A 24,983-nucleotide genomic window follows, 5' to 3' on the forward strand; every position below is an offset into this window, starting at 1 on the left:
TGAAAACAATGTTTTGAGTCATGTAAAAGCAGCTTGCAGATATGGGGAAGTCCTACCAAATGCTTTCATTTAGGAAAGAAAAGACAGACTGGATTCACAGAGGTACTGGGACAGGTAGTGATTTCATTCCTACCCTATGGTCAGAAATCAGGAACCAAAGCAAGACAATGTCAGGATGAGCCTCAATTTGTCTGCGTGAATTGACATGCAGCAGTTGAAATTCTGCCAGTCTGCCGGCAGGCCTCTACTTTCCCATGTCCAGGATCAGGTCCCTGCTATCAACTTTCGTTACTCTAATCCTAGGCATGAGGAAACATGGTGCTGAATGTGACTCTACAAGAGCCAAAGTGCAGGTGCAGCTCTCTGGCCTTGTAATCTTTTTGCCAAGAGTGTTTACTGGGGCAATGAAGAGATCGGAAGTGTGTTACAGCTGCGTCAGCGGTATGTCAACTTCAGATGGGTTTGCCAACATAGCTAACCCTTTAGATCTTTCTCATGGGAGCTTTAAGGTGAAGCTGCCTTTGGGGGCGTGTATTAACAGCCTAATGAAAACAAGGCAGTATGATTTTAGCGTATGTTAAGCGTAATGGCAAGGAGCAGCCTAAGGTTTAACTGATTTTTTTAATACGTCATGGAAGCATACTGCCTTATTTGTGCTAGGCTGTTCATACACGATAGCTAGTTAAATATGTGTTCTTTGCACTTCCTAAATACCACTATAGACGGGACAGGTAAGAGTAATTTTATTAAAAGAACATCTATACCAAGTTAAATTCCTAAATGCAGTCCCTGATTGGAGTTTTCCTTTCTTTTGAGGAATATGTGTCAAACTGTTTCCTTTTGAGGAGGTCTGGTGGCTTCTCCATTTCTCATTGCTTATATTCCAAGTGTTGTTAATAAATAATCAGAAAGTGTTAATCATTTATCTAGCTGGTCTAAGACAAAAGGAGAAAATCTACAGATAATACTGAATGTTTTGGGGTTTTATTCTGAAACACTTCCTAGTCTTAAACTTTATTCCCCTTTATCTTAATTTTCCAAAGTTTTCTATTCTGAATTAGTATTTATGTGACTTAGTTGCTGTGGTTGCCAGAGGAGTTATGGAAACAGCTTTGCATCTTTCAGGGAATGCCAGTATTTGGCATTCTCTTCCATGCTGACAAAATAGTCAGGGGAGATGAGAGCTATAACCTGCTGGGGAAAGTTGTCCTGAACTGCTGGATTCAGAGAACCGGATAACATTGAGCAGCTTGTGCATCCTTTTTGGATTTGCCGTTAGAGCTTCATTAGCTCCACAGTCATATTCCAATCACAAAATATTTCTCTCTATATACCCAACCCCATACGGCTATCCAAACACCTGGCAGCTTTATGGAAAGATACTACAGGAACTAGAAACGAGGGACTTGGGCTTCACTTCATAAAAGATCTTGGGTGTAGAACTAAGCTAAGGGTCATCTGTCCAATACTAGTAGCGTCTTGAGTCTTTCTGTTGGGATTTTAATACATCTAGTAAACTGAAAGTGCATTGCATGTTCCCCAGTCATCAAGACATTGACTTTATCCTGGCTAAGGTGCTCAAACGGTGTGTTTTAAGATTGGCTCCTGGGAGAGAGGAGAGCTTTAGAGGACTTGAGAACCATACTGGAAGTTACAAGGAAAACTCGATCTACAGATGAAACAGGCTTTTTCTGTCTGGGCTGATTTGTTTTGCTCTCTTGTTGTAGGCATTATTCCCTGACAAAAAGACCACAGAGCTTAAAACTTTATCTTTTTCCTATTCAGTCATCCCAGTAGGTTGGAATATCACATATGCCAGTCTCACCTCGCTCGCTCACACGCATGCATGCACACACAAAGCGTGATGGTTTTCTATGACCCTTTCCACAGAGGACTGACCCTGCCCCTCCCTCACCGGAGTTTCTTTCCTTATGGACTTGCAGCACCTGGTACAGCACCCACAGCTCTGTTGTGCTGTGTAAGTGGAGTGGGGAGGGTTCACCCTGTGTGAAACCTCAATCCTTTCTGCAATTCTCTGCACCAGCAAGAGCAAAACACCTTTTTGGTCCAAAGTTTTAAGCTGTAACGCATTCCCACTTTTCTGTGTATAAACAGAACTTCTGCTTCAAGGAGCTTTCTTACTGTAAAGCTTTGGGAGACTGCAGCCACATTATATGTCAAGCATTGATTTTTTGCAGTTTCCTTTAGACATTTTTGGGCGCTTATGGTCTTTCTCTGCTTCAGTCAACAGTGTTTCATTTGCACAGTGGCATAGAAAGAGCTGTCCAGTACAGAGCCTTCATCAGAGCCTGGCTCGAAAGAACATAAAAGCAGCAGGGGCCATTGGAGGCCTTCTGTTAAGGCTGTTAACATCTGCATGACTGATGTCAGCATTCATTTACAGATGTTATGTTTACCAAAATGCTTAAATTTCACTTCAATTTCAGGTGTGGTTCCCTTGACTTTCCTTTTGTGATATTAGTGCAAATTTGTTGGCCTGATGGCTTTCAGTGAGTAGTCATGAGTCCTGTATTAGCAGCAGCGTGACTCAATGGGCAAATACTTTTGCACTGGTATCCCTGCTACTTGCTGAACCTTGACCCTTGCTTACAGATATCTCAGTCTTTCAGCCATGGAACAGAGGCTGAAAATTTCAGTTGGTATGAGCAATGCATCCTCAGCACTACCAGAGGTATAATGTGAACAAGGCATTGGCTTTTCATGAATTGCTTATCAAACGCTTACCAGCAGCAGACAAATTTGTTTCAGAAGTTCTTGAGCAATGGTGGGGGTGATCTGCATGGGATACATTGCTTGTGGCTAGGAGTTGATCAGTTTGGCCTCTTGGTGTCTGAGTTTTATTGTTGATTGAAAGATGGTGATAAGGCAGAGCAATTTGTAATTACAGCATATTCAGCTGGTGCAGATATTTTCCAAGGAAATATTTTCACATACCCATGCTTGTCAAGGATATGCAAACTGTTTGAAGTCAGAAGAAGCAGCTTTTCAAAAGCTTACATTAATGTATATGTTCCATTTTGCCCTTTAGTAGAGGGGAGGAAAGGACTGGAATTAATCTGGACTTCCAGAAAGCCACTGTTTGAACCACAGTATCCTCTTTCCTGCTAGCTAGAAATTCCCTTTCTCCTCACTGGATCCTTAACAGATCTTCCTGTAAGGTCTTCGTCTCCTTCTCAGCATGGGAGGATTGGCCCAGCTAGTGACAGGCCAGAGACAGGGCATGCCAGCTCTCTCTCTGGCATTACATTCTCTTAGGTGGTTGCTTGGTATGTCCCAAACACAGAGCCAGTACAGAAATAACCGCTTGGTTTGGGAACATGAGAACCTAGAGTTAGCTGCACCCTACTCCTACTGGCAGCTGACTTGTTTTTGTTACATAGTCTTTTTCCTGTCATCCCTGGGAGTTTTAGTTAACAAATATCAGTGACAACAGAGGCCTAAAATATAGTTCTTTCTGTGGTACGTTATCCCTTTAGACTTGTGTCCCTTACTGGTCGCTGTACAAGTGCTTTTGGGTGTTGGGAAGCATTCAGAGGTGAATGGAGATGTCCCACTGAACATTGTGTTAGCGATAAAAAGGACTGGTTTAAGGTACCTGCTTGGCTCTTTCTGTCAGGCAATTCCTTGCAGATACACATGGGCAGAGAGATGCTGTAAGAAGATGGGCTTCCTGCTGGCATTGGTTCTTGCATTCTCCTCTGCAGAAAGTGTTATGTGAATAGGGACCTTAGTCTGAACACTGCTTTCACTTCATATTGTGTTCTAATAATATCACACAAGAGACATGAAATGGCTTTGATCATAGGGAGTAAATGCCACCAAATATTCTTCTTCCTGCAGCCTTTTCCTTGCTACATTAAAAATTCATGGGCAATAGCAGCAGCTTCTTTTCAGGGCTTAGCTACATCAGCAGATGGGGAGAGTGGGCAGGAATACCAGGGCACGTTGATGGACAGAACAGGGGTGTCCTGACAGAGCTGGGAATAGGAGAAATTTGCACTTAATTTGCTTATGCTGGGGCTGTCTGAGGCCAGTCAGATTCACTGTTTGTTCCTCACTTTGAAGAGCAATGACCTTACTGGAAAATTGCTGTAATTCCATTAAATGGATGTGAATTTGAAGGCATGCCTTAATTTCCACATTTGCTTTGTTCTTTGTATTGCACTCATTCTCCAGCCAAGATGCAAACTCAAGAGGTGAAATCATAGCCCCGCTGAAATAGGTGGCAAAGCTCCACATGATTGTCTCAGGGCCAGGATTCGTCCAAGGGGCCTCTGCCTGTCAAGACTGCCTTTGACATCTCAGACACTGATAGATGATTTCAGTGGGAAAATTCTTTGAGCTTTAGGCTCCTCCTTCCTCAGACCCTCATCAGATCAGTAAGTTGCAAGGGCTTACTTGAGCAGGTACCTCCCTGCATTTGGCAGCTGTGTTTTGCCATCCCAAGACTGTAAAAAGCTTTTCTGCCAGCTCCTTCGTGCAACACACTCACCAGCTGAAAAGCAGCTCTGCTAAACTGTTTTTACCATTCTTTCTTATGACTGTATGTGAAAGTGGTTGTCCTACCAAAAGCTTCAAAGCAGATGCTTAAGTGACCTAAAGTCTTCCATTTCACAAATTCAGGCCCTCCCTGGATTCCCACTTAGGTCTGGCAAATACAGAACGATTCCTTGCAGAAGAAAAAAAGGTGAAAAGGTCTTACAGGCAATGACTTTGACTAAAAAGTAATCAGTCATAGATATTCCCTAAGAACAGCTGAGGTAGCCTCACCCACAAGTGCTATACGTCTGGTATCTGGTGTTCATCTTCCAGTCCATTCCTGTATCAGAGGGTAAGCAATGAAGTGTGGAAGTGCCTTACTCGTGTCTCCGTCTCATCATAAAAGGTTTCTTTGGGCTTTTTTTTATTACTCCAGTCTGATCCAACTGTAGTGGTTTTTTTTCACATCCCCTGCCTTTGTTCAGCCAGCTGCCAGGGTGCTCTGACCAACCTGCTTTTTGTCCTTCCCTGATCTTTGCCTGCTGGAAGAAGCTAGCAGGCTCATTACAGTATTCAAAAAATACCGGTGTGTTGTATAAATTAGTAAGGTAATGAAGTGTCGCTGAAGACCAGGACTATGCACAAATCCGCAGGGGTTTCACAGGAAGCAATGCTTTCGTTCTTGTTTGGGTTGTTGGCTTTTTGTTTCTTAAAGCCCCATGAGCTGCTGGATCAAGCAGGTTGCAGGAGCTGAGTAAATTGTCATTAGAGGGGGTGTGTTTGCTGGCACTTCAGGGCTTGAGCCTGGCTCTGACAGGTCAAGTTCCCACAGAGGTTTTACGCCCCTCCAGGAGAACACCTGCCTATTATTACTCTTGCCTGCAAGCTTTTATAAATGGCCCCCAGACCTCTGCTTTAGGGAGCCGTTTCAGGATGTGTGCATCACTCATCCAGCCCAGCATAGGCAGTGTTGTAAGCAGGGGTTCAGAGAAGAATGTTCTTCAAGAGTTATAGCTTTGTCTGATAGGTGTCGCTTCCTCTGAGCAGTTTGCAACTATGTCCACACTCAAGTTTGCTTCGCCTTATCCAAGTTGATTTAAACGTGAGTTGGGATGAGGCTGAATCAGAGTGGTTCTGAGACAGGGTTCTGCTGCTGCTGCCGTGTATGCCCACAGGCCATACAGCTGCACTGCTGCTGCGTCCAAGCACAGGACTGTGCCGGAGGCTCTGTGGGCCTGTCTAACAGAACAAGTTCCTGGAATCACCTCCAGCACAATCCCTTATCTCCCTGAGGAGCCCCCTTATTCCTTCACCTCTTGGTGGGCAGGTCCTCCGTTCTTTCCCCCCAACTCCTAGTTCCCCTTTCCTCATGCTAAGGCTTGGACCTAAAGTTCCCACTCCTGGCCCTACTTCTGTGCTCTCTGGCTTCATCCCTAGGACAGTGGTATTAATCTGGCATCTGTCCCCTCTCTCAGAGGCTGCTGAAAAGACCACGTTTCCCTCTCTGATACTAGGTGTTGGGCATTTGTGGCAAAGTATTGGACTAGAAATAAAGTGGTACAAAGTGACACTCAAACAGGTACAACACAATTTTTCAAGGAGAGGGTACCTAACAACAGATGACCGTTTAATCTAAGCAGACAAAAGCATGATTCGATTCAGTGGCTGCATGATAGAGAAAATAAAGTTTGTGCTTAAAACAACATGAAAAATTCTTAACCTGAGGTGGTAATTAGTCATTAAACCCACTGACACGGGGTAGATCTCTGCAGTTGGGGTTGCTTAAAACGAAGCCAAGAGCCTTTATTTAACAAGGTGCTCTGGCTGAGCTGCTGGTTGTGGCTTCTTGCCAGAAGTGGGTGAGTCTCTGTGGCTTGGGCCAGGCAACTGCAGGATGATCTGAGCAGTCCCTTCTAGCTCTAAAATGTATGAATATGACTGGGTCTGACAGAAACAGGGCATGGGACCAACCTAGGAAAGGGAGAGAAACCTGAAAAATAGCAGGGTGAGGAGATTGGAGAAAGGAGCAGAGAAGCAGTGTGGGAAAGGGGAAAAGAAAAGCTGAAATGCTCTAAAGTAAACGTTGAAAGACTAGGCAGTTACTAACTCCAAATGGAAATGCAGAGACATCCCTGACCTGTAGCCTGTAAGAATGGTATTAACTGAGCCTGTATCTGTGGGACAGTTCTGGCTTGTCCAGATTTTCAAGATGACATGTTAAAGATGAGTTTTTGTAATTTTCAGACCTGAACGCAGTGAAACGATTGGAAGTGTTTTCAGAAGCTTGAATTCAGGCAGGTCATAGTTTCAAAGGGACCCTTCTCCAAATTTCTGCATACAAATTTCTCTCTCAGCTTGTTGTGCATGAGGCTTTCTGACAGTGCCTGGTCTCCTGATAGCATCACAAATCTTGAGATTCTTTCTTGTCTTGCTGAAGGCCTCACTTTAAGTTTCATAAAAGCTATGTGGGAGCTTCTGTAATGGACAAGAAAATGCACAGCACGACAGCCTGCCGCACTCTATTCTTCACAATAAAATTAATTCTCTGGTGATGATGAATGTGTAGCATGTATCATTTCAGCAAGACTTTGGAGCTCTCTTCCGAATCATCACTGTCAGAATGATTATTCTCATCCATTAGCATCATGTTGAGAACTCCACACCAGAGCGGGTCATTGAATATATAGGAAGGCTCAAGAGAACAGGTTTGACCATCTCTTAGTTGTATAGGATTCCTGTCTGCAGTGATCATAACATCCCTTGCAACTGCCAGACAGTCGTTTTGGGGCCTGTTAATGACTATGTTAGAAATAGATCACACCTGGCGTGTTCTGTAGATTGTGTCTTGCAGGGGTTTTCTGTATTGTAGTGTCAGATCACCTTGCAGTCTTCAGTTCTTCAACCTTTGAATACTGTTGGAAGCTAAAGCATATGTTAGGATCTCTGCTATGTAGCTGGAAACTTTGACACGCCCCGAGAGACGGGACAATTTTAAACGGTTAAATTAGGCATCTGCTCTGAAGTGCCCTCAAGAGAAGATTATCTCTCTGAGGGCAGAGGGAGCCTAGGAAGATTAGCTTTTTACGCCTTTGTGAATGCCTCATTAAGTGATTTACCCAAATTCACTGAGGAAATTGGGACTGGATATATCCCAGGTCCTCCTAGAACATCCCAACCTCTGGGTCATTCTTCTGCTTGTGTGTTGGGAGGGACTGTTAACTACTCGAGCCTCCTTCTGTGAAGTTGATCTTAATTACTTGTGCTGGGGGCTGTAAATATTCACCAGCATCGGGAGGAATGTTTTGGGGGGATAATAGGCCTAAGCGGATAGAGCTATTGCTTTCCTACAGGAAGTGAATTCTTTAAAGACCTGTAGGGTTGAACTCTGGCTCCACCTGACTCATCTAGTGTTACTTGACATTGGTAAAGCAATGATTTCACCCCCAGATATAAAAAGAAAAGAGATTGTGAAGCTGTCCTCAGTGGGAGGTATGGGACTGCTTGTCTAGATTTGCATGCCTAGCTCCTATAGCCATGTTTGAAAATACAGGTCAACATAATACCCAGTCCCCATGAAATATGTCAGAACTGGGATCAGCTCTTTCCCTGCTTCTGATGCTGTGAGCTGGCCTTCCTTGGGAGACAGGTCACACAGTTTCCCACTGGGGCTGCTGACTCAGCTGGGAGATGGCAGGCAGCTTGGCTCCCTGCCATGCAGCAGCAGTCGCTCAGCAGCGTGGCCTCCCGTGGTTTTGAAGTGATTTGACACCCTCCGACAGACAGCAGCTGCAGAGCCCAGTTCTGAGGTGTCGGTAAGGAAGTCGCTGATGATATGTGATATTTCAGGGAAAAGGCAGCACCATGCTCTTGATATTACTGATTGCTTATATTCTTGTTGTGTTTGTAAGGCTGGAAGGGCAACTTTTGTTTTCCCTAGAAGGGAAGCGCCCTCTGTTTCTCATTCCTATGAAGTAGGAAGGACCTGTTGCCAATGACTTTGTAGTTCTACAAGCACTTGCTGTGGTAGCAACCAGTAATTAAGGCCACAAACCAATTGCAGTGCTAATTCTTTAATCTCACTGGTCATATCCTGATGTAAAAAGTCATCTTCAGGCTGCTCTTTTCCTCCTGCCCAAGCTTCAGATTTGGTCTTTAACTAAAGGTGAAACTTTCTGAAAAGTCTGAGCACAAAATCTCTTTATCTAGTTGTACAAGGCTTTTTCTTTCAGAAGGGATAACGTGTTTTTCTACCCACGCAGCACAGAAGTAGATGAACTTCAAAACTAAAGGCCTGTGTTTTAGCTGGTGGAAATCCACGTAGCTCTTTTGACAGCAGTGGTGATATGTCAGCTTACAGCAATTGAGAACCTGGCCCTTGGCCTCTAAATTGTCCACACCAAGGTGATCAATTGTGAAGCCAGATCGATTGCATAATAACAAGGTTACAAATTGGTGAAAATCAGCTATTGTTCTTGTACAGGGGGGACGTTCTGTTACAGCTCAGTGACCACAGTTAGAAAGAGGTGTTGTGCATGCATGTTATCATCCACAGTTATGCCCTGAGTGCTCTCAATGCAATAAATCCTTCTACCTAATGGGGTCCTTACTTCAGAGGAAGCTTGGTCTTGTTGCAGTGCATTTCTGGATGTGAGTCTCAGGCCTAAGCTGGCTCTGATTTTCAGCATCAAAAGCCAGTTTAATTTATAGACTTGCAAAACATTCATAAGAAGCATGTCTTACTTAAAATAAAGCACATTGTGGAACAGTTACTTCTAGTATTAGAGCCATCATGCACATATATTTTTCTCAAACTGCATAATTTTTCCCCATAACCTGTCTTCCCTAAGTGCCTTAGCAGACTTTCTTCTTTTCAGTTGTCTCATGGAAATTATTTTTCCACTCTTTCCAGCAGGCTCTGGCCTGGTATAGATGGAGGCCACTTTATCAGGCAGGTGTAGCTGAAGGAATGGGCAGAGTATGGCCTACGTGACCTCTCTCTTTGAGTCTGAGGAGAAGGGCATTTACCACTGAAAGCCCATCTCCTCTTCAGTTTGCCTCTAGAGGCACCTGCTGCAGTCAAAGGATTTTCCACCTCCCTCCTAGCCCTGACTTTCCTCCCTCTCTTCTCCTGTGGCTCCCTGAATCCCAGAAACCAAAGGAGAGTGAAATGTAGCTGCTTAAGAAAATGGAGTGGGATGCTGCCCTTGCACAACAGGGTAGAAACGTGTGCATGTAAGAGCTGGACGTACAGGAAGGAAGAGAGGAAGAACAGATCACCACACCCCTGCTACAGCCCCTAATCTTCTTCCCCGTGTGTGGAAACCCCTCTGGCTCTTCCCTCTTCCTCTCCATAACTCCCCTGCCAATGCAACAAAATTGCATTTCCTCTGCATGGCTGAGAAGCTCTGAGCAGGCTCTGCTGCTGAGTACAGCAGTGTATCTTGACTAAACACGTTATAGCTCACAAAACATCATACGTTTTCACTCACCATTGCAGATACCCTGAATAAAGTCCCTAGATGCTTGGACTCTGCTGGCAGTGCAGATATACAGTCCCTTTAAAACAATCATGTGGGTCAAGAAAGGGTCTGGAGGCTTTTGTACGAGCAGTTCTTTTGTATTTTTGAGAAATATTTTTTCCCTCATTCCAGCGAGGTTTGGGAACAAGTCACCAGTTTGGGTGTGGTTGGTAGTGAATGGAAGTCAGGTGACAACAGTTGCCAGTTTGTGGTGTGAGCTGATGAGCCTCACTTCTGCTCCGAGAGGGTGGCCATCCATATCATACAGATGGCTGTTGCACTTGGCATTGCGTGAAGTTTCTGTGGATTGCTCTTTGCTTTTAGCCACCTCCAAATGCAGAATAAAAATATCCGTATTTGTGGCCGGAGTCCATGCTTTAAGCTTCTGTTGGCTCTCGACGAAAAGCAGATGGCACTTCAGGCTTTCACAATGTCGATCCCTGAGTATATCTAAAACTGAGCTGCCACACAGGTAGGCAGAGGTGACCTGAGTGCTAGTCCCAGAGCACCTCGGCACCGCATATTTCAGTGGAGGCTGCCTACCCAGTATGGAGGGTCTCTCCTGTGGCCAGCTTACACACCTAGGCTGTGATGTCTTCAACACATTTCCCTCAAAGTCAGGGAGATCAAGGTGAGCCAGGCTGTGTCTGCTTGTGCTGCTGTTTTCCTTCCAGCCTGCACGCAGAGCCACCCCCTACCCAACAGAGTGGGAGCACAGGCACCTTCCTAAACCTGTCATCTAAGTATTTCTGTTGTGTCTTTGGTGGTGCCATACAGCCTGCGCTCCTCGAGGCGTGTTGCTCTAGGCCGTGTTTCCTTTGAACAGGGTGTAAGTGTTTTGCGTTGGAGGAGGTTGATGTGGTACCTGTAGGGCTGGGTTCATGCTGCTCCATCCGTTCCTGAACTGCACAGTGACAAAATTTGGTCAGTCAGGCTGGCCCTGCCAGTCCTGCACCTACCGGGAGTATTGGGAAATGGCGTTAAAGATAGCAGCATGGATTTGTGATGCCTACACTCTGATTTTTTTACCTGAATTTTTCCTCAAGTTTTTAGAATGTTGGAAAGTTAGAAAGCAGACCTGCTGTTTCTTTATCTGCTCCCAGCAGGGGGAGATGGGTCCAGGGAGTTATTTCTTCTGGGAACATGTACAAAAATAACATTATTTATTTTACTCGTGAGGTGCTCTCCTAGGATTTGAGTGATTTCTGCTTGTTTGGCCTTTTATACCCAGGCAACCCCTTCCTTTTGCTTCTGTACACTTATAAAAGCAAATAAGACCTATCAGCTTTAGGTTTTCTTTTTGTTTTATTCTTCCCAAGGTTTACAAGACCCTCCAGGGAATTTCTTCCTCGTCTCTCTGTTTACTATGATTATTATTATTAAATAGTTATGCTACGGTGGTTCTAATGAGGATTGTATAAATGTGTAAGAAGATGAAGACTTCCTCTATACTTCCATCTCAGCAGAGGGGCCTCCGAGTCCGCTGTGACGTGCCCCACTTTGTAGGGAGGCACAGCCATGTGCAGTCCCACCTTGAGTCAGGATGTTATTGAAGTCTGGGGACAGGATTCCTTCCTTTTCCCTCCCTGAAACCCCCTCTGTTGTTCTCTATATAAAACATATTGGTGCCACTTTCCATGAACTATATTTAACTAAGCATTAAATTTAGATTTAACTGGATAGTTATTGCCTCCTAAGTAAATACTCTGAGATAAGGAAATATTTAGTGAGCTCTAGCAGTTGGGTGGCAGATGCTTCTTGCATTGCATAATAGTTAATCTTTGACAAATATGTTTTCCTTACTCCACTGGCATTTAATTAACATACAATAGCTCTTATTAAATGTAGATGAAGCATATGTGGGAGACCCGTGTAAAAAGGATCCATGCAGTGCTCTGACATGCAAGGGGGTGTGTATCTGTCATTGGTAACTTCATATGGGACTGGGTCTTTTAGCTGTACTCAAACTTTGTCACAGGAGTGCAGAGATTTCCTCCTGGTGATGCCCATCGTCTGAGATGCTAGCAGCCTGAGGGTGTCTCTCTGTCCCTTGTGCTGTCCCTTGCCCTACAGCAGTGCCTGCTAGTCTGTTAGCAGCATGGTCTTCTTCAGAGCAATAGCCCCTTGTCAGGTGAAACCTCTCTGCTTGGGAACATCCAGTTTGGGGGTTAGCCCCCTAGCTCCTTCTTGTTGCTCCCCTTCTCTGGTGCCATCTGCATCAAGTCTCCTGCAGGGGAAATGTCTGAATTGGCTCGCTCCTTGGCTTGAATACAAAGCAGTCATCTCTTTTGCTGCTGCATGCGTGGCACTGGAGCAGTGGTGTCGTGACCTTAGCCCTTTCTGTGGGCCTTAACACATGCAGGAATTGTTTAAGTACTCGTAGGCAGCACGGCCTTTCCCTACCAAGGCTGCAGGGGCCAGTTTCTAGGGGTTCAGAAAGCAACTGGATGCATTCCTGGAAGAAGAAAATCAGTCGAGGGCCATTAACTACAAAGACACTGCCACTGGCTGGGGACATGCCTCAGCCACAAATCACGGGAAATTAGAGAAGTGCTCTGGGGCAGCACCACTGCACGCTGGCCTTGTGCTTGTGCTCTGCCCCAGGCGTTGCCTTTAGGCTGCGCTCAGAGACTGGACAAAGGGTTAGAGGGACCTTTGATCCTATTCTGCGTGGCCATTTGTATGACACGGAGCCATTCCTCACGTCTCTCCAGTTTGGGTCCGCTGTATCCCCATAAGGCTTCAGGACCGGAGGTGACACAGGCAGCGGCGCCATGAGGGTGCAGCACAGCAACTCACAGCAGAGTTCCCCATGGCTTTTCTAGCACCTGCTTCTCTGGACCCACCCCCCCCTCAAACCACCTCTTTCCTTTTTGCTCCCAGCCCCACCGTGCGTTGGCCACGGAAGGGTTACGCTAGCAAAACACCCCTCGGAGCATCCCTCCTCATCCCTCCTGCGGGCAGAGGAGAAACAGGCTGGGGGAATGAATGGCAGGCAGGGAGGCAGGCAGCAGCAGTTAAAACATACGGCTCGTTCCTCTCCGTTAATTGAATCCCCCTTCTCTTGCGAGGGTGCGGGTGATGGTGCGCGGGCCGTGGGAGCGTTCCCGGGTGGGCAGCGCTGCCGCCCGGGCGCGGGGCTCAGCTGCGGGCGCTGCAGGCGGGGAGGACAGGCCGGGCATTCACGGGGCCGGCGGCTCAATACCGGCTTTGTCCCCGCTCCGTCCCTCAAAGGCTGGGAAAGGAGGTGGGGGGCGGGAAGGGCTGAGCGGGGAGAGGTGGGAGGGAGGCGGAGGGAGGGATGTGCAACTGTGTTATCTGGTGCAAAGTCCGAGAGGGGGAACAGCGAGGCTGGAGGCTGCAGAGGCAGTTGCCGAGAATGCCGCTCTGTAAACCAGCGAGCTTGTGGCTTTGGGCCGCAGAGACAAGTTGTTTGCACTTTTGGCCGCAGCTTCTTTGCCCCCTCCCCCCTCCCCCCTCCCCCCCCCCTCTTTTCTCAGCGTCTTCTCCTGTGAATATTGGCCGCATCTTCCTCCATCCTCTGCTCTGCTCCCGGTGCCTCCCTCCCGCCCCGCTTCTCCCGGCTGCTCCTGCCTTTTCCTCTCCGCTTCCCGCTCTGCCTCTGCTTCCCGTTCCCCGCCCGCACTCCCCTTCTCCCCCTTCTCCCCTTCCCCCCGTGCCTCTTTCTCCAGCCCCCTCTTCCTCTCGCATCCCCTTTCCTCTCTGCCTCTCCCTCCTCCCCTTTCCAGCCCCCTCTCCCTCGAGGCTTCCCCCCTCTGCCCTCCAGCCCTCTTCCCTTCCTCCAGTGCCCCTTCTCCCAGCTGCAGTGCCCCGCTCCCTCCCCTTCCCAGCCCGGGTCCGGCTCCCGAAGGCCCGGGGCAGCCCCGCTCCCCGGCGGGGGGCTGGGGTGGGGGGGGCTGCCCCCCCGGGGAGGGGGTCGGGAAGCGCCGCTGCAGCCCCCCTCCCGCGCCCACCGCCGCCGTGGTGCCGCCGAGCTGCCGTCTCACCAGTCAGCCTGCCTCCTCTCCCTCCCTCCCTCCTCTCCCTCCCTCCTCGCCTCCTCCCTCCCTCGCTCCGCCTGGGAAAGTGGGTTAGGAAGGGAGCTCGGGGCTGGGAAGCTGCACAGCCGCGCACTGGAGCAGGACCATCCACTCGCGCATCCCGGCGGCACAGCGCTCGTCTTGTTCCTTTGCCTTTTTTTCCACCTCTCTCCATCACTCCAAACGGGTCGATTTAATTTTTATTGGTTTTGGTTTTTTTTTTAAATTATTTTGTTACCTGACTTTTTCCTCTTGTCTTTTTCTTTTTTCCCTTTTTGTTTTTAACCGAAGGTTGTGCTAAGAGTTTTTTTGGAAAGCCTTAAAAAAAAAAAAAAAAAAAGGTGGGGGGGAAGAAGCCAGCAAGAGACTGAAAAAAAAAGAGCAAGAGAAAGTGGCAGCTAAGGAGGACTGTGAAATCACCTCCCCTTTCCGGGGCTGTCGATCAGAGCGAGAGTTGTACATTATTATTATTGTTTTTCTTTCTACATCTGTCTATCCACATACACCCGCAGAGAGAGTGACAAGTACAGACAGTGAAACTCGACGAGACCAGCCATGGTAGCAAGGGCTCAGCCTGATCGGAAACAATTACCGCTGGTCCTACTGAGATTGCTTTGCCTTCTCCCTACAGGGCTGCCAGTCCGCAGCGTGGATTTTACCCGAGGTACCGACAACATCACCGTGAGGCAGGGGGACACAGCCATCCTCAGGTAGGGCATTTTGCCAACTTTTCCTTTTCTACGTGTGCCTCTGTATTTCGATGTATGCAACGTACACACACGAGGCGATACAGATTTTTGTGTGTGTCTCTGAAAGCGTGTGTTATTTTACCTCTCGAACTGCAGCAGCAGCGGCAGCTGCTACAAACAAGCTCTGCGTGTGTGTTTGTGCTCTAACATAAAAAAATTGCAACGCTTTTGAAAAACCTCTCGCCACCGCTGTCCTCCGTGTAGTGCTGTGGATCAAAAGAATTTCAGTGGGGGAAGACCTGCTTGTGTTAGCCAGCTCTCATGAACGTACAGTTTCCACCAGCCCTGCAGTATTAATAGAGAAATCAAAAAGGGATCCAGCTGTGCTTGCCAGATGTTCCATAGATCTTCCCATACTTCTTTTTGTACCTATGCAAAAACTTTATCCCTGGTGTTGCCAGAACTCTCAGGCAAGTTCTTTTGGGAGACTCTGGCTTTTGCTTTTATTTATTTATTTTTTCTGCCCTGAAGGGAGGGGAGATGGATACAGTGGCTGAAAAGGCTGGTGAAAAAATGGTGTAAGAGCTCCGACGTTGATGGAGCTTGCATCTCGTTCACTGTGTTGTTTTCTTTGCAGGGCTAAGTAGGTGGGTGTATACCGTGCCTTCGTGGCTGAGCGGTTGTGATGAGGGTGTCTTTGCACATGAAGCCTTATTCGCAGGCAGTACTGAGTGTTATATTTCTGTATTTGTTGTGCAGGTTTTCGAAAGGTAGTTCTGAGGCTACTTGGGCTTTCCATTAGGAGTGTCCCACATGGTTGAAAAGCAGTCGTCTTTTTCCTGTGGGTTTCTCTTTCAATTCTGCCTTGCTGAACTTACCTGCAGCAACTTCCCTAGTGAAGGAAAATTCTGTGCGTGTGAGTGTGTGCACACATTGTGTATTACGGCTATAAAACTACTGGACGTAATTTAAAATGAGTCTGTAATCTGTATGAGGAGCTGATAGTGCACAAACCCTGAAGCATCAAGGGAGCAATTCCCTAGCAAAGCTAACAGCAGCAGCAAAGTTTTCTTTCTCTGAAATAAATCCTCCTAGATGTCACCAAATGGTCTGCTACATGATCCCTTGTGTCCTGCATCACTCCCATTTAATGATAGCGGGGTATGTGAGCTAGCAAGATGGGATCAGGGAAGAAGGATGCTAGAAGAGGGATATGTGTGTGTATGTGTACACACATCACTTCTCTCGGCTCCCGTGTGCTGGGTTGTTTTGATCCTGGAATATCCGTTCAGCAGCTTCCATTCCCCAGCTCTCCAGACTTGTTAACTCGCATGTAAGATTTATCCACACGGAGTAATAGGATTTACAGAGTAATTCATCTGCCTTGCATATGCGATGGAAGGGGTTTAGATGCGACACGGTAAACACCTAACAAGGGGTGTTGCCTCTGACTCCCAGCTCCTCTCCTCTCCCTTCCACTCACTAGCAATTCATATATCCCATTAACCCTTTTCTAGCAGGACTCCCAGCTGACTTATCCCATTTTTAAAGGCAAATCACTTCCATCAATCATTTATTTTGGAGGGGCTGCTCAGGCAGATGTTTGCTGGCATATGTTTGGTACATAAAGCATCAGACAAGTCATTAAGCTCGCTTGCCCAGCCAGGGGTCACTGGGTTTCTATTTCCCACTTAACCTTGGAGCTTTTGAGTTTATCTAGACGCTGTGTGCTAAAGCTGCATTTGCAGCAGAGAGGGCTGAGTGGATGGTGGAGATGGTGCCCGCATGTGTTGCGTGTAAAGCGTTCGTCAGCAAGCTCAGCGGGGCTGCATGGGAGAGCGGTTTCACTGTTTGCATGTGGAGTGTGTGGCTTGCCAGTGTTATGTCAGGCACTAAAATAAAACACCTGAGCGAAGCGATCCAGCTGTGTCAGCCAGATGTGTGCCAAGTGACACAGTTCGCAGGAGCGGCACGCCACCCGCCCATGTAACTGCTTGCCCCGAGCAATACGGTGTTCCTGGCAGGCTGCGTTTCTGTCAGAAGTGAGTGTAGCTGGTGCGCAGGCTTTCCTTCCCTCAGCTGCCTTCGTAAGCTCTTTAAGCAGATCTGGCTGGCTATATGTTTTTCATGTTTCCTAGGACGAGCAGCTGTCTCCCCTCCCTTTCCCTGGGACCAGCCCCAGGTTTCTGGGATGTTTCAGTCCCTCCTTCAGAGGAGGGGCAGAAGCCAGGCTGTGCTGGAAGACAGGACTGCCACATGAGGCTGGAAGGGGTGAGATTTCCCTCTGTCCCGTACACTTTAGGTCCTCCAGGATGGCATTTCATTCCCTCAGTTTTAAAGCAAGGGTTGGTTTGCTAGCTTCCCTCTTGCTGTTATCCCTGCACGCCCCCAAACATAACTCAATTTAAGACAGCTTTGCGTTTGAAAAACTCACAGCATCCCGCTCTCCCTGCCTATAGATCCACTCGTGACGATGCGAGGGGAAGAGCCAGATAGGAAAAAACGTTAGATGATCTAGACTAACTGGGCTCAGAGCAGATCTTTACCTCCACAGAGAGGTAGGTAAGAGGTCTGTATACAGAGATCGTATCACTTATCTTTGCTATGCCTCTACTTCAGAGGGAAGAGGGAGTGTGCAGCAGTGGTTTACCAGTGCCCAGTAGCTTCATCCTGTAGCTTGAAGGGAAGTCAAAATGTAGGAGGGAGAAAAAATTATAGGCAGCTGGAGAGAATTAAAGGCAATGTACATAGTGATAATATAACTAAAAATATTTTGTTCATGTAAATTGTGGTGCAAATCATTCGGCAAAGCACCAAGAACAGGGTATTCTGAAGGATTCTTCTCCTTTGGGGCCTTATTCGTTTGTAGATGGTGTTACACTTTCAAGTGGAAGAATGGGTGGGTGGACTGTTCTATGAAGTGGAGAAAAAAAATTTATTATAAGCCCTAATGTTCCTAAAGGAAGCTGCTCCTCTGGAACTTCATCTACAGCTTGTTACTCAGAATAGAATTATTCTGGGAAGTTTGGATATGACTTTTTAAAGCTATGGCATTTAAAATATTCCCTTGCTGTGGACTTTTTAAAAATGTTCCTAACTCTATGCTGGCTCATCTCTTAAATGACCTGGCAGCAGATTTGATTCATTTGTTGGCCTTGCTGAAGGTTGATGACTTTTAGTGACTATTTGGCATGGGGACGTTAGTCAGGGAATTGCAGAGAGGGAGAATAAAAATAGCTTGTGATAGACTATCCACAGGGAAAAAGGTAATGATCTGCTCCTTGGAGCAAGGCTGAAAAGGGAGGAGGGGTCGGAAAGCTGCAACAGGTGAGAAGGGCTGAGCAGAGCTCCTGGAGTTCAGCCAGCTACAACTAAGAAAGGAGAGCAGGATGCTTCAAAGATGACACTGTGTATCAGAGAGCCTGTCAGACTTGCTAAGGTTTCATCTTTTTAACTCTGTCTTCAGCAAGTGAAGAAGGACACTGAGCCCTGTTTTGAGTATTGAGAGGGAACTGTGTGCTATAACTCCTGCCAGTGTTTTCCTTGCAAGATCACATTCATGAGGTTGTCAGGTTTTGTATGCAACTTCCCTGCTTGATGTTAGGGGAAAAAAAAGAATTTCCAAACAGCACACAAAATATCCCCCAAAACTAATTAAAATGGGAAAAGACAAACATGCCCCAACCCCAAATCTTCTTTCTGTTTACCTGCCCCCCGCATCCCCTTCCCACCTCATTTTCTCTGCAAGTGTTGGGTGAGCAAAGGCAGGGACGCTGTGCTTTGTTATGCACATTCAAGCCCAGGGAGGGGATGAGAAATAGGAGGATGTTGGCAAAGCAGGACACGTGTAGCAGCGGAGGGCAGCTACTGCAAACTGAGGGGGGAGAGAACTGTGCCTCTGTGTTGTGTTTGGCCCTTAAGATGGGTTAGAAGCAAAATGGCAACGGAGTCCATGCCGTGGGATCAGGTACCTGTACGGCATATTGGGGGAAAGATCAGCCCTTTCAGGAACCATCACAGCAGCTCACCCCAAAGTGCCTTTAAAGCACTATTCTGAGGGTGTCAGTGGGACTTGCAGGTTGTCCTGGCAGAAGGGCAGATTTGGCCTTTAATGACTTCTGAAATGGAGCTCATCACTAGCAGGAACCAAAATGGGTCACATCCCCATTCCTATCGACTCAGTTATACCCGTACAAATCCATCAAAGCCCAAGGGCACTGCCAGAAATACCACATTTGTCGTTGGGGCAGATACCCAGGGACTGCTAATAAAGAGGTACAGGTGACTCATGCAGGGCTTAAGCTGCTGAGTGCTGCTCAGATGATGCTCAGCCCCTTGGAGAACTGGGATCTCGCCAAGGCCAGAATTTGGCTCATTGTTCTTGAGTTTTTCCAAGCATCAACTTTTCATCAAGAATTAAATCAATCTGATGCTGATGCACTGATAAAACCCAACATTTAACTGAGTGTGCAGTTTCCATTTTTACCAGGTATTTTTAAATAATATGAAGTTTCAGGATGATAGCACATTTAGGAACTTCGATCCTAATGAGTACCTAGTTTCTTCCAGTTACATGTGTCAAAGGATGGGCTAGAATCAAATTACTGGCGGTAATGGTAGCGCTGTTGGTGTAATCCTGCAATATAAGCAATTTATGCAAACTCTGTTCTTGGCCTCCCAGTATTTTGCTGATATTCTACATGTGGAGCTGGAGCTATGCTAGAGGACAAAGGCACTTCAGGCAAAGTAGCAACACAGCATCACAACAAAGTTTATGCCCTATACAGTCATTTTAAAAGTAAAAGCTGTTCAGATTACGTCTATAATTAGCATATGATTTATAACAGCGAGCACTGAGCTGAGCCCTTTGCTAGAAATGAGAATAGGCATGTTCAAAGGTATAATGCTACATAATAATACAGCCTTGGCAGTAAAATTGTAACCTTGATTATTAGTAGTGTTGTTGTGGCACTTAAAGGCCACCACTAAGTTGAGGCACCCTTTGTATTAAGTGCCACGCGAGCACAGGATAAGAGAGAGCCCCTCTTCCGCAGGGCGCGCAGGCTATTAGCTGGGACGGGCAGGGGCTGGGGGTGGGCAGGAGGCACCCGGAGGTGAGGGGACTCACCCAGGGTCGGCCAGCAGGGCTCAGGCGCACCCAGCCCAGCGACCTATCCATTAGCTTGGGTTGCCTTTCGGCTCAGCCACTCAACAGCCCAGCAAATGCGACGAACAAGCTTTCCATAGTACATCCTCATCTGCGCTGGTATTGACTACAAGGCTCAAACACTCTTCATTTTCTCTGGCATATGCAAAGCCTTCATTACCAAATCTAGCGAATGTGTGTGGAGGTGGTATGTCGGGATCTGTGCAAAAGGGGCTCTACTCTGCTGACACTTTCCTTTAAAAAAAACAAAAAGAAAAAGAAAGAAAGAAATGGATAAATGTAGTAAGAGATGATGTTGCAAAACTTCCAGGTCTGGCAACAGATGGTGCCATTATGTCAAGGCACACATGCATACATAGACATGTGAGTGTGTATGTACATATGATAAAGGAAGTTGTAACATGTGTGTGTATATATATGGCCAGAGGCTGATGATCAGCATCTCTCCTTATACACACACATGCATACACGCAATATTTATATACGGTGTGCCCAGAGGTGAGTGGGGCCTTTGTGATACTACGTTTTTTGCAAAGTGGGACTAACCCATCACTAGCAAAGGTGTAATGGAAGTTAGAAAAGGAAAGGCTCTTTCTTTGGTGAAATTATGTATGTTTAATAACACTGTATGTGTAATTTGCATTCAGAAAGATGGAGGAGGAGAGACAGTATCAGACTGTATGGCTTTAACCTCCTCCCCTGAGTCTGCACGCACACTTCAGTTTTCAGCTAAGTACCATATGTTCTCCTACTTAGTTGGCATTAAAATTTATATAGTAGTACGTGTTACCTGGAGTGTCTCAGAGTCGGTACCTCTTCCACTCTGCATCCCTCCCCAGCAGGTCATGAGGAAAGACCGAGTCTTAAAATAGCTCATAGTTACTGGAATTTGCCATCACATAACTATAAGTTTTCAAAATATATATTACATGTACCTGCCCTTTATATCCAGACCCACAGGCATCTGATTTTGACAGAGCTGCGGGGCCACAGCTCACCGCTGATGCAGCAGCAGGGCTTCAACAGGCTTACTGTGAGGCTGAATATAGCCATTTTCATTGAAGGTACCTAGTTTTGTTGTCCATCAAAATTCACTCTGGCTTGTGTGAACTAGTGTTCTGCTGGAGTAAGTGTGATGGAGGGCACAAAAGCGAAGTCAGGAATTTACTGAGTTTTCTTTTACTCTTCTCATGCTGAAGAAGAAACGAATGTGATTTTCAGCTGAACCTGACACCAAAGCATTTGCTTCAGGCTTCAGGCACATCTAACGTGTCTGGTTTTATGGTAAGTAATGGGAACTAATAACGATGAGTTTCACCTCTGCCTAGAAAACAGCTATTTCAAAATAATCTGAACAGCCAATCTCCCCCGTGCATGTATATTTCTGCAGATTTTTATTAGGAATAACTTGGTTGTGAGAGGGAGGCCAGCTGTGACCCCAGTGTGCCTCCACTCTGCTCATGCTCAGCCCCACGCAAAGAGAGGAGAAGTGGCCCTGCTGCAGCCCTGTTGATTTCACTGGGGTTGGGTTTTTTCGGTCAGAGCTAACTTGATGGAATTGAGCCTGCTCAGACTGGGCTGGAGTTCAACAGATACTTTGCAGTAACACATCTGCGTGAGGTTTGGGGGGTGCATGCGTGTGTGCAAATTGTGTCTTTCCCTACATTTTTTCCTGGTTAAAAATGGAAAGTGTTTTCTGGTGTGCAGTTGTACAAACATTCGTGTACTTCATACGGTTGTAGGCATTGTTTCGGTGAGAGGCGGCACTGCCCAATGGACGGGTTAATGGATGGGATCTGCTTGCCTGGAGACCTGTGTGACTTTTTCTGACTCCTGGGCCTTGGTAACCATTGCTAATGCTGGAAGTCCTTCACTTCACTGTGCCTCAGTTGCTACAGCTGTGAAGGAGAAAAGCAGCTAGCAAACAGAATATTGCATCTTCCTCTTCTGAGGCTCCGTGATTAACACCGCGGTAGGTCTGGCCAATACTGTCTCTTTCCGGTAGCAACCTGAGCCACTTTTGCTACTGAAATTTGCATTTCTGTGGCAGAGGGAAGTAGTGAAAGCTGCCGAAGAACAGGAAGGCTTGTCCTTCACACACACCCTCCTCTGAGAGGTGCGACATGCCTGACTGGTTTCTCTTCACAGGTGCTCCCTGTAGGTGGGGTCCTAAAAGAGCACTGGATTTAGAAGCAGGAGGGAAAGGCCAAGAGGGCTCCAGCTCCCCAGGCACCAACCCTGTGCTGTGCAGTTGTGAAACGAAATAGGGCTGGTCACACAGTTTTGCAGCCACCGCTCACAGAGCCACTGCAGCCACCCCTCTCAGGGACATCAGGGTGGCCATGCTGGACATGCACCACTGTTATTGCCCCCAATGTGGTGTGACTTACTGTATCAGTGACAGTGTCTCATCAGGGGTGGTGGTGGTGCTTTTCCAATGTAGAAACCCAGGGATATTCCAACAGGAACCTGATGGTACCTGCATGGCAGCTACCTCAGCTCACTGCTTTCTCACTCCCTCCATCTCGGGCTGCTTGTGTACCCTCGCACAAGGCTGGGCAAGGGAGACCATGACTATGTTGCATGTCTGTTCACTTTTCGTGCCTCGCTGTGCAAACAAAACCCATGTTGAAATCCGCTGGTAGGCAGCATCCATGACTTTGAATAGTAAATACAAATCTCTCCCTCTCTGTGTGTCTCTGTTATTAAGCTGACAGGCACTTAGCCAATTATCCAGTCGTCGTCTCAGCTGTATTTATGGAGGAGGAAGAGACAACGCACACAGCTCTTGTCTTCAGGGCTTCAGCTGAGTCTCCCTTGTGTGCTGTAGCGTTTTCCCTTGTGTGAACTGCTTAGGATGCTCAGGGAAAGACACCAACGAAGGGGTTGAGCTGCGGACAGGGAGGGGGAAGCGGAGGGGAGGATAGGGGTCTGCTTCCCCAGACCAGGCGTGCACCCGAGCTGTCATTGCCGTTGTTTTTGTTTTAAATTTAGCAGAGCACACCTGCGTTTGTTGCATAAGGTTGTGGTGGATGGGGAATGCGGTGGCCGCGAGTACTTGCAAAGCTGCTTTGGCTGTGACAGGGCCGAGAGTCAGGAACCGTGCAGCGACAGACTGAGTCTGTGCCTTAAAGTAAGGGGGCCACATATACTTGGGGATGTAATTCGAATGTGTGACCTGGAGCTAAGAGGCACCCCTAACTCCTGATGCAGTATTGCGCCTAAAACATATAGCCTGTGCTGGCTCAAGTGTTTACTCCAAACAGCAAAATTTAGGCAAATAGCACTGAAGTGTTCTGTGAATATTTTCATGAATGTTAAAAATGAATTCACTTTGGCTGCAGCTGTGCTTCCTTTGTGTGTGTGTGCATGTGCATCCTTTTTTCTCTCCCCCTTGTGAATAATCCGAGTGGATGAGTTTTCCTTGCCCTGGCGTTCGTGGACAGAACATTTTAAACAGGTTCATAGCTGAACAAAAAGGCTCTAGCTGCAACTTCTGCAGCTGAAAATCCATGGCTGTACATATTTGCAGGCATGTGCCCCTTCCTACCCCCCAGACACTAACTTTGTGTGTACACCTGTGGTGCTCTTGATATATATTTATATTGGATGCTGCTTGGGGAGCACTGGACATGGTTCTTACAACCCCTCATTGGAGCCTGGTGTAAAAGCAGTCAAACAAGTGAGATGTGGAGCTGATCGCAGCTTGAGCCACAATAATTTATGTGCATGTGACAGGAGAAAATTACCTTTAAACTCTGCACCTAACCAATCAATCTTACAGCAGCCTGTTTTTGCTAGGAAAGGTGCCTCAGGCCCAGCCTTTCAAGCTCAGAAGAAAAAAAAGGTTAAAATGTTCTAACATCACTATCTCTTTCTTTTCCTTTGGAGGAGAGGAGCCACAGTGACAAAGCCTAGCTGTCTCCTTCACACCAGCTCCTTCTTAGGGAGCTCCGTTCCCACCCCCGGCGCACGTTCCCAATAGGAGTCAGCAGGAATTTGTCCACAGTCAGGCCTCGTGTTCATCTTGTCAGGGAACAAAAAGGAGAGCGTGTGACCATGGGTACTAGGCATAAATAAGCATGCTGGAATTGGAAAATGCTCAAGAAGGGAGAAAACCACCACTGCTACAAGGTAGCAACCCTGCTGAGTGCTACAGGTAGCACAGGGATGTTGGGAAACCCCCATCTGTTCCGGGATGTCCTCTGAGCTTGGAGAAAAGTGGGATTCAGGGAGTGATTACTCCCTGAAAATTTATTGTCCCCTCCCTGCCAAATACAATATAATATGGTCTGTAGTCTCCCTCCCTGCAGCTATGGAGCAGGGAGCCTGTGCCAGCTGAATGAGGCAGTTGTTTATTGGGGCTTTGTGGGGGAAGGGGCATTTGAGCCCCCCCTCCTCGTATAAGCAGGGGCACGTGTGAGCTGTGATTCAGTGGAGCCTGTTTGTCCCTTCAGAGCAGGCAGGTTTATTAGCAGTTCCCTCAAGTCAAAGGATAGGGGAGATTTTAAGCTGGTGGAAGAAGGTGGGGAGGGACTGCTGCAGCCCACTCTCCCCCATCTCCTGTTTGCCTCCACCTTAGCCTTCAGCGCGCTGGTTAAACAGGGTTGGTCCTTCCACAACCCCCTGCCATTTCTCAGGCAGACTCTGTCCCCCACCTCCAGCTCTGCAGGCTGACCCCATAGACTTATCCTGGCTGCCCCTGCTTAGCAGGACTCTTGTTCCTGACAGTATGGTGAAGACATTGGAGCCCCACAGCTTATCAGGCACCCACAGGGACATCTCCCACCACCACTTTGCTCTCTGAGCAGCAGAACCTCCAGGGACCTCACGGTCCCAGCGCTCAACCGTGATCACAGCGGATCCCTTCTCTTCTTTTTAAGTAACCCCTTTTGGATGCACTGGCTAACTTTTCCTAGCCAGTCACTGCTGTCACCGCCCAGTTACTCCATGCTACCAACCATCAGGGTGGCTGGCAGCACTGCAGAGGGGCAATTGGGGCCGGAGCAAAGGTGAGGAGGGAGCAAGCTGCTTTCCAGAGCCCTTCGGCACGCCATGGAAAAATGAC

The 24,983-nt window shown here is 47.3% G+C and overlaps 1 protein-coding gene across 6 annotated transcripts in view; it reads left to right on the top strand.

Annotated features, from left to right (window-relative positions):
• Positions 1–24,983, top strand: part of LSAMP (limbic system associated membrane protein) — a 1,028,083-nt gene that overhangs the window by 693,675 nt on the left and 309,425 nt on the right. The window contains exons 1-2 of one of the 6 annotated variants that reach the window (XM_064466276.1): positions 13,350–13,447; positions 14,691–14,769. In XM_064466276.1, the coding sequence (XP_064322346.1) occupies positions 13,399–13,447; positions 14,691–14,769 (128 nt within the window). In that variant the 5' untranslated portion in view covers positions 13,350–13,398. Of the gene's footprint in view, positions 1–13,349; positions 13,448–13,495; positions 14,770–24,983 lie in introns of those variants that run through there. The other 5 variants (XM_064466286.1, XM_064466267.1, XM_064466257.1 and 2 more) reach the window with 5 other exon arrangements.

The sequence above is a fragment of the Phalacrocorax carbo genome, chromosome 1 (assembly GCF_963921805.1).
Source record: "Phalacrocorax carbo chromosome 1, bPhaCar2.1, whole genome shotgun sequence".
Classification (NCBI taxonomy): Eukaryota; Metazoa; Chordata; class Aves; order Suliformes; family Phalacrocoracidae; genus Phalacrocorax; species Phalacrocorax carbo.